Source organism: Nanorana parkeri, unplaced genomic scaffold (genome assembly GCF_000935625.1).
Source record: "Nanorana parkeri isolate BGI_ZX_2015 unplaced genomic scaffold, ASM93562v1 scaffold1055, whole genome shotgun sequence".
NCBI lineage: Eukaryota > Metazoa > Chordata > Amphibia > Anura > Dicroglossidae > Nanorana > Nanorana parkeri.
In genome coordinates, this window is record NW_017307323.1 from 154,940 (window position 1) to 164,699 (window position 9,760).

General features: G+C 45.5%; 1 protein-coding gene across 2 annotated transcripts in view; it reads right to left on the minus strand.

The window, feature by feature from the left end:
• ACBD5 (acyl-CoA binding domain containing 5) overlaps window positions 1–5,938 on the minus strand; it is a 29,300-nt gene extending 23,362 nt beyond the window's left edge. For both annotated transcript variants that reach the window (XM_018567495.1, XM_018567494.1), the window contains exons 1-4: window positions 5,820–5,938; window positions 4,462–4,582; window positions 829–949; window positions 196–268 (exon numbers count right to left, since the gene is read on the minus strand). In XM_018567495.1, coding sequence (XP_018422997.1) covers window positions 196–268; window positions 829–949; window positions 4,462–4,537 — 270 coding nt within the window. In that variant the 5' untranslated portion in view covers window positions 4,538–4,582; window positions 5,820–5,938. The remainder of the gene's footprint in view (window positions 1–195; window positions 269–828; window positions 950–4,461; window positions 4,583–5,819) is intronic.
• Between the last annotated feature and the right edge of the window lie 3,822 nt (window positions 5,939–9,760).

Here is a 9,760-nt window from a genome sequence, read left to right on the forward strand (position 1 = left end):
TTAACCCTTGCAGTGTGGGGCTACCCCCCCCCCCCTGCAAGAGTTAATACAATTTGTGCCCAGAGTTCCGCTTTAAAAACCCATTAGTCTGTGAAAGCCCGTGACAGCACCCACATCTCTGTCCTCCCAGGTTTACTTTACACTTCATTTGTATCCATTATAAACAATAGCCAGTTCAGTGATTTTGCGTTTTACCTTTTTCATTTCGTCAACATAAGCAACCATGGCGTCTTCCTTTGTCATGTCACCCAAAGAATTCCAGGCATCCCTGAAAAATGAACCCAGACATATAGCATGCAGGTAATACACTCCACTATACACACATATCTAAAACAATCACAAGGAAAAACAGTATTAAATGTCTACCAGTCATGTGATATCCATATTTACAGAATTATTTCAGATCTCATGTCATGTACTATGAAGTGTTTATATCACATCTAGATTTTCAGACATCAGCAAATAGCTCACAGTCACGAATCAGTTACAAGTATAATAGTATACTATTCTATTCCCCACCACTTACATGTCTTGAGCCCATCTAGGGTCAACCAAGACACCATACCTATCCAACCTCCCCACCCCCCTACTCTCCTTACTTATAAAACACAGAAGTTGTGCTGTCAGTGGAATTACATAGCCAGGTATTGTATTCACGATTTCATTTACAATGCATAAGACACAAACACAAGTGGCTATCTAATTTACATTGTATACCCGTGTATTCATACGAGGCTATGCCGTCTTACTGGAGTGTATTGTGTTCATTTCTATTGTCTGTGTAAACGAAAATAAAAAATAATAAAAATAACAAAAGTATAAAATTACCATTTGTATCGGCCAACAGGATCCCAAAATGCAGGCCTCGGTATATTGCATGGTCCTTGTGTTGCTTGTTTGTAAAAGCTGTAGAATTTCAGCATCATTTCATTGGATGGTTGAAATGAGCCTAAAATGTAAAGTTTACATGAGGAATTTAGGACAACGATAACAGTTCAATTAACAATGGACTCCTGGAAACTCCACATCTACAGATTTCAGAGGGGACAATCTAAGCCAGTCTTTCTGGACCTTTTTAACATGGAACTCTTCAAAATAACTTCCAGGTCTTAGAGAACCCCTGTTAATATCCGATATATCTACAGCTCACAGTACATTAGCCTGGTGGCTACTGGGAAGAATGATTCTTACGCTGGTGGTCAATGGGAAGAACGATTCTTACACTGGGGGTCAATGGGAAGAATGCTCCCCTCACAGACAGCTAAAAAGATCATTAGTATCAGTGGTTACCTATCTGAAAGGCAGAAATTGCTCAAGATATATCTAAAGCTCACAGTACATTAGCCTGGTGGCTACTGGGAAGAATGATTCTTACGCTGGTGGTCAATGGGAAGAACGATTCTTACACTGGGGGTCAATGGGAAGAATGCTCCCCTCACAGACAGCTAAAAAGATCATTAGTATCAGTGGTTACCTATCTGAAAGGCAGAAATTGCTCAAGATATATCTAAAGCTCACAGTACATTAGCCTGGTGGCTACTGGGAAGAATGATTCTTACGCTGGTGGTCAATGGGAAGAACGATTCTTACACTGGGGGTCAATGGGAAGAATGCTCCCCTCACAGACAGCTAAAAAGATCATTAGTATCAGTGGTTACCTATCTGAAAGGCAGAAATTGCTCAAGATATATCTAAAGCTCACAGTACATTAGCCTGGTGGCTACTGGGAAGAATGATTCTTACGCTGGTGGTCAATGGGAAGAACGATTCTTACACTGGGGGTCAATGGGAAGAATGCTCCCCTCACAGACAGCTAAAAAGATCATTAGTATCAGTGGTTACCTATCTGAAAGGCAGAAATTGCTCAAGATATATCTAAAGCTCACAGTACATTAGCCTGGTGGCTACTGGGAAGAATGATTCTTACGCTGGTGGTCAATGGGAAGAACGATTCTTACACTGGGGGTCAATGGGAAGAATGCTCCCCTCACAGACAGCTAAAAAGATCATTAGTATCAGTGGTTACCTATCTGAAAGGCAGAAATTGCTCAAGATATATCTAAAGCTCACAGTACATTAGCCTGGTGGCTACTGGGAAGAATGATTCTTACGCTGGTGGTCAATGGGAAGAACGATTCTTACACTGGGGGTCAATGGGAAGAATGCTCCCCTCACAGACAGCTAAAAAGATCATTAGTATCAGTGGTTACCTATCTGAAAGGCAGAAATTGCTCAAGATATATCTAAAGCTCACAGTACATTAGCCTGGTGGCTACTGGGAAGAATGATTCTTACGCTGGTGGTCAATGGGAAGAACGATTCTTACACTGGGGGTCAATGGGAAGAATGCTCCCCTCACAGACAGCTAAAAAGATCATTAGTATCAGTGGTTACCTATCTGAAAGGCAGAAATTGCTCAAGGAACCCCTATCAACCTCTGGGGGAACCCTAGCTTTCTACAGCACCCTGGATGAGAAAGACTCATCAATGCTGTCTTTTGAAGCTTGTAGGCAAGCCGTTGATACAGCCCAAAATCAGCTAATATAGCCAATAACACAAGTCAAGAAGAGGAGTATTGTCAAGTGTAACTACAGCTGTCAAGGGACAACTTGCACACTGTCAAGAAGAAAAAGAAACACAAGTAGTATATATTATTGTGTTACAGAGGAATCAGCAAAATCAGTATAAAGTTTTTGTGAATGGATGATTCGGCTGTGTCATCTTAGACTCTAAACAGGTTCTACTATGTGAACTACGACACACCAGTACCAGTGAAAATGCCCATTCCTGCATATCCCAATAGCATGAAGCTGGAAGGGCATTTGGAAGCATTAGCTCACAGTACTCCTGGACTAAGTGGCGATCACAGGTCATTACCCTTGCGCCATTTAGTCCAGAAAGAAGGCCAGTCCATTGCGGAAGGAAAAAGAAGGAGGAGCTGGGAGGTCACTGGACCGACTTGAAGACTGGAGGAAAAAGTTATAGAGAGGTTTTTATTATCTTCTAAGAAACCAAGGGAGAGGCTTCACAAATGGGGGAAGGTTGGAGTATAAGAGGGAGTTCCATTTTAATACCATCACTTATACTCTATGTTGGAAGAAAGGTTTTGGGGGAAAATAACACAAAAGCAAAAACATCTACTCATGCAAGTCTATAAAAAAAAAGGGCCACATAATAAGACTTATAATTCTTAAAGTGGCCCTGTCTCTGCTCATGTAGGGTAGTAAAATAAAGAGGTCACTTCACACCCCTCCCCCTTCCTACGCAGCATGTACTCACCACTCCATTTGGTTAAATTCCCTTCAATATCAGGTATTGGTGAGCGTTGCACTCCTCTTCTTCCATGCGACAGCTCTAGGTGCTTCATGATTGGCCCTATGCTGTCACATGGAGAGACATGAGAGCAAGGAAACGGGAGTACATACTGCTGGGGATGGAAGAGTTAAGTCAACAAACAACCTCTTACTGCACGCGGAATGGGTAAAGGAAATGTCTATTTATGGTACACCTGTATACAAACTGGATGGCTACCATCACACGGACGTTCAATGCAAAGACCATCCAACACCGGAGTTGTTTTGGACAGCGTTGGGGTCATGCCGATGTTGCTGCCTTTGATGTGAGTTCCTGGCACAGCCAGAACAGACACTTCCTGCAATGTTTGGATCAGCACAGCATGATGCAACGTGGATGAGAGTATCAGCATCGAGCTGACCAAGCAGCATGGAGTTTGGTAATGGCGGGTAATGATTTGGCTCCATGCTCCCTTGAGAGGATATCTCCCATACCGGAAGTTCTGGTATCGGGGTTAAGTATCGGAGCATTTGGCCGAGTACAAGTACTCGGCCGAGTACGCAATTACTCAGTATCGGTGCAGATACCGAGTATTTGGCCAAGTACTTATACGTGCCCAAATGCTCAGATACCTTCCCCGATACCGGAACTTACAGTCAAAGGAAAACTTCCTCTGACCAGCAGTGCAGTAGGGGAACATGGACTCGGCTTCCTGATTGGCCGGGAAGCTGGCTTCATGCTGATTGGCTGGGAAGCTGGCTTCCCAGCCAAATCAGCATCGAGCTGGTCGAACAGCCGGCAACTTGCTAATTGGCTGGGAAGCCGGCTCGATGCTGATTGGCTGGAAAGCCGCTTTCCCGGCCAATCACAGTCGAGCCAGCCAAACAACATGGAGCCGGTTTCCCGGGGAATGAGGAAGACGGGCAGCATTTCATTACATGCCACCCAGCTTCCCGATTGCCTGGGAAGCTGGCTTCATGCCAGCAGAACCACGGTATTGGTACTTGGTATCGGCGAGTACCTAAAGCAAAATATCGGTCTCATACTCTATACCAAAAAAAAAAAATGGTATCGGTACATCCCTACCTACCAGTCACACTAATCATGATGAGTAAGCGTTGCCTTTCTTTCTCCCCTTTGTTTATTCATCAGTCGATCAGTTCTTACCATTCTTGGGCAAGCTTTGGATCACGCTCACAGCCGCTTCAAATCTTTTTTGGTGAAGTGGTTTTGTGTCGGCCATGATGTTGCTTGGGAGAGTATAAAAGGTAAACCTGAGATCAAAACGCTGCAGGACAAAAGGAGGAGATTAGAGTCCGCAAGAGCTTTCCAATACAACAGGGAGACAGTACACAGTTATCCACTAGAACCAAATCCCGGCTTTGTGGACTCTACAGACCTACACACAATTATTTCTTCAATGTCTATATGTATCCTAAAAAAAAGGAGCAGTATTTCATAAAGAATAGTGCCCGGTCTTGACCCCGCCCCCTCCTGTAGTTTTCAGTAGTGGGTGGAGCATGCTGAGCCCCTCCCACAGGTCTGCTCTCTGCACAGGCAATGTACAGCACAGTGATGATGTCACTGCTACTTTAACATGGTAATAACTGGGTGTGCAAAAACTTTTGGCGCACTCAAGGTCAAGTCATATCTTTTGTGGTTATTGTGGAATATATCTTAAAGGAGAACTATGAGGTGAGTGCTTTTCACTAAGCGGATGCCGGCACAATTTCGGGATCCGCTTCAGCGTCTCGGTATACCACGAGCAGTAGCTCGCAGTATACTGAGCTTAGGGTGACGGGAGGACGCTAGTTTGTGTCCTCCCGTTACCCTAAGGAGAACTATGGGGAAAAGCCCTAACCCCATAGTTCTACTTTAATAAAAGCATTTTGTTAAATCTGTTTGAAAACAATAGATGTTGATCCTGCCAGAAATCTAGAGCGCTGATCATTTCCTCTAACCTCTGCCTGTGCTGCACTCTGATCAGCATGGGTTCCAACTTCTCTGCGGACTACAAAGCACCTTCCGCCATGTTACAGAGATGAGGAATAGGCAGGTGTCCTGTAGTTCAGACTTCTAGTAAAGTGACAAAGCTGCTTCTGCATAGATGCAGTACAGTGAGTGTTGTCACACTGCAGGATCACTATGTAAAAATAAAGCCTGAAAAAAAAACAACTAATGCAGCCACCACATCTAATGACTGGTAAGCTGCAATATATTACAATTTTGTCCCTGGGTGTACTTGCACTTTAATTGCCATAACAGTCCAAGTCCCAGTGTATTCAATTCTTTGGGTTGGTGCCCCTCCAACTGGGTAAATACCCTACCTGCCCCCGGGAACAGCAGAATCCCTCAAATAATATGCACACACAGGGCTGTCAGGTGACAACACTGGACACAGCTATGGATACAAAGGTCGCCTGAAGCGGCCGAGCACTGCGGACAACGCACACAGCCTGGCAGCGAGCACAGAACCCCGGTGTCACCTCACCTTACACCGAGCAGGCACACACACCGTCGGTCACCTGTGATGGCAGCAGCACAGCTCGCAGAATTCATCCTGACCCCATCTGTCACGGTGCGCCGCGTAGCATCACGGGAACTGTAGTCCACGGGGATCAGCATAAACACACTCGCGCATGCTCAGTTAGAATTTCTTTTTTCCTTCTTCAACAACTTTATTAAAAAACAGTATTTTCGTCAGTGCGCAGAGCGTGGAGGAGCATGTCACGTGACAGCAGCCATTTTGTGCACCGTGAATGGGCGGGGGCGTGTTTTATTGTATTGCTTGTCGCCGTTTTTATTGCTGTTGGAAAAACGAAAAAAATAAATAAAGAAGGGAATTTATCAAAACTGGAGCAGATTTGCACTGTAGCCAATCAGCTTCTTTGTCCATTTTCAAAGCTTACCTGAGCAAACTGAAAAGAGATGCTGACTGGTTGTCATGGGCAACTGCTCCAGAATCTGTCTGCTCCAGTTTTGATAACTTCCCCCAAAATGTTTAAGGAAAGTGTGAAAGGTTGAAAGGCATAGTTTCGTTTTGGGGGCAAAATTATAAATGTACCACATTAATAAAAGAGGAAAAATATATTTATTTTTTGTATGCAGAGCATTACACCTGCCATCAGAGAAGTGGGTATAAAATGCATGCGTGTCTGCAGACTATTCTCCCAGGTCCGTGTCTTTTACCTCAGGTTATGGGGTTGCAGTAAGTGATCAATGGGGTACAAGTGCGGTGACATTATCACAGTTGTGTTCCATTGAGATCTACGCGGTGGCAGATGAAACTTGTAGTCTCTCCATCAACAGTTCCCTGTGAATGAAACGGCTTTGTGGGCGGAGCTGCGCACAACTGCGCTTAATTCAAAAGGAAAGCGGGGACCACAAATCCACTCCTTGCAAATGTGCCCCCTCCAGCACTGCCCCACGGGTCCTCTATGTTCCAGCACCAGTCCCCTTCTGGGTTGAATGTAGGGTTGCCACCTTTTCTTCCAGCGAAACCCAAACACTCTAGCGACACACCGAAATGTTTTGGGGAGAATTAATTATGGCTTATTCATATGTACATAAAGTCACCCATTCACATGCAAATATCACAGTCGAGAATATTTTTAGTGGGGGGCCAGTAGCCCCTATCTGAATTTTGGTTGCCCCTGTCTGCCTGACATGTGTCCGGGTTTCAACTGCCATGAAACCTGGACACAGCATTCAAAACCTGGACTGTCCGGGTGAATCCTGGACAGGTGGCAACCCTAGTTGAATGACACCCAGCTTCATTCAACCCACTTCCTGTAAGCTCAGGGTGTCAAGGACATCATCAAGCCACGCTTGGGCTCACAGGAGAATGCTGCAGAGAATGGTACCATGGCACAAAGCTCCATTCTCTGCAGTAACCAGGACCACCAACCAGTTAAAAAAAAAGAGGACCTGTGACGTTACGTGGTCAGACTGAAGACCCACAGGAAATAAGGGGGGGTGGTGCTGTTAGCTTACCTCCCAGCTTTCTGAGATGAGAAGGAGGAGGGTTCCTTTTAGCACAAATTGTGTAAGCAAAAGAGAAGCATGATCTCTACTTGATCAGCTTCATTGAGGTCTACAAGCTGAAATTAGGGATCTATGGCCTTGTACACATGGACATGGTAGTAAACCAGATGGTTGTCCTGCGGTTTTACCACACCCCCAATTGCCCAGTGCAATGTCAGCACGTCAGCCGAACAGTGCTGTACACATGCTGCAACTCACCCATGCCCGACAACCTCCACCTTGCTTCCCAGGCTCCACTGCCCCTCCTGCAGGGTACCAGCATCACGGGTGTCAGCGGGTAGAGGGCAGAGTGACCAGCAAACATCCATTCGCTGATCTCCTTCCAGATGAATGGAACCGGAAGCAACAATGATTTCATCACTTGGAGTTCTTTAAACTGTCATTTCCCAGCTGAAGAAGCTGATCAAGCAAGATCTGTGCTTGATCAGCTTCAGTGGGCTGCAATGGTGACATTAGGGCTCTAAAAGACCCCCAATGTCACCTTAAAGATCACCTGTCACCACTAAAGTGCTATCACATAGGGGAATGGTGAGCCCCCTATGTGATAGCAATGAAGCTAAATAAAATACATTTAAAAACACCCTAAAAATAGATTTTAAAGCCCCCCCCGCCCCCTTGTCCCCACATACTCACACATGCCCACACATACCCATGGCAACCAATCAGCATCTCTCTTCAGTTTGCTCAGGTAAGATTTGAAAATGAAACACATAAGCTGATTGGTTGCAGTGCAAATCTGCCCAAGATTTTGATAAATTCCCCCCCATTGAGTATTATATTGTGTTTTTGTGCACTAAAATTAACTTAAGGAGAACTATGAGGTGAGTGATTTCCACTCACCTCATAGTTCTAGCCGACCTGTGACAATGAGACTGTCACAGGTCGGCTCAGTAGATCGGGAGGTGAGGGAACACATACCGGGTTCGCTCACCTCTCAATCCTGTCACGGCTCTCTGCCGTGACAGGGGGAGGGGCTGGATTCCTCTCTCCCCGCTCCGATCTGCCAGCGCTGACTGGCGGAACGGACGGGGGAGGGGGCGGGTACAGCTGGCTCTGCCTCTAGATAGGCAGAGCCAGCTGTCACTCACGCAGCTGGGCGGATCCCGTCATCTAAGTCGGGATCCGCTCCAGCTGCGGCGTCTCAGTATACCGTGAGCTGTAGCTCGCGGTATACTGAGCTTAGGGTAACGGGAGGATGCTAGTTTGTGTCCTCCCGTTACCCTAAGGAGAACTATGGGGAAAAACACTGACCCCATAGTTCTCCTTTAGGTCTCGTTCACACCTAGGCGTATTGCATATGCGCGTCTGTCGCGCGTTTTTTTTACCGCGATTCGCTCTCCAATGCATGGCAAAGGGTCCTGCTGTCGCGGGTCGTGCGTCGCTACAGCAGGACCCTTTTTGGAGCGGATTTTGCTGCGATTCAATGCTTTTCAATGCAAGCATTTGCGCGATATCGCGCGACAAATCACTCGATATCGCGCAAAATGCAAATCGCACGACAAACGCGCGATTTGCGAATCGCCAAGTGTGAATGGGGCCTAACGCTCACCAAACACATTGCAATCTGATTTTACGATCTGTAGATCTACCAACAACTATGTAGTGCGAGGGCCTTCCTTGTATACCGACTGACTGGATAGATTAGATAGGCCCTTATATAACATAGTTTTGGTAGCTCTAAAGTTGATTGCATAAAGACTGTATGGTCAGATTGGAACATGTATGGTGAGCCTAAGGCCCCGTTTACACCAGGGCATAGCAGGGACATGTGTTATGGGAACTCGCATTCCAGTACATTTGCGGGGCTTCATTTCCCACGTTGGTCGCAAGTCCCCATTGGGCACGCGCCAAACACAGAAAAGTAGTACATGTCGCAAATTTAGCAACATGGGTTTCGTGTTTTTTTCCTGCGTGAATCGGCGGGGGAAAACACGTTTGCTTTGCCGTGTTTGAGGTGCCATTACCTAGTAATGGCAACACAAACGCATTCCGCATTTGTGCAGGTATCATGGACACACGTCAATTCGCACACTTTTGTACACATTCATGATATGCCCTGGTGTGAACAGGGCCTTAGGCTTACCTTACCAAAACTATATCTGGAAAAAAATGTGTTCAATTCTGAATTGAGAAAGCTGGTTGGATGTCCAGTGAAACATCTTCAATAAAAATACAGCAAGTCCAGTTGCCTTGACCTATTATTTAAAGATGTACCAAGGATAAATGAGAACCTTCACATAGTTACCAAAACTATGTTATATGACTACCTACCCAAACTATCCAATCAATTTGTATCCAGTCAGGTAGGCACTTATACTACATACTTCTTGGTAGATCTAAATCAGTGGTCGCCAACCTTTCGGACCTCATGGACCACTAAATTCATCATTTTAAATCCTGCGGACCACTAATATGATTTTTT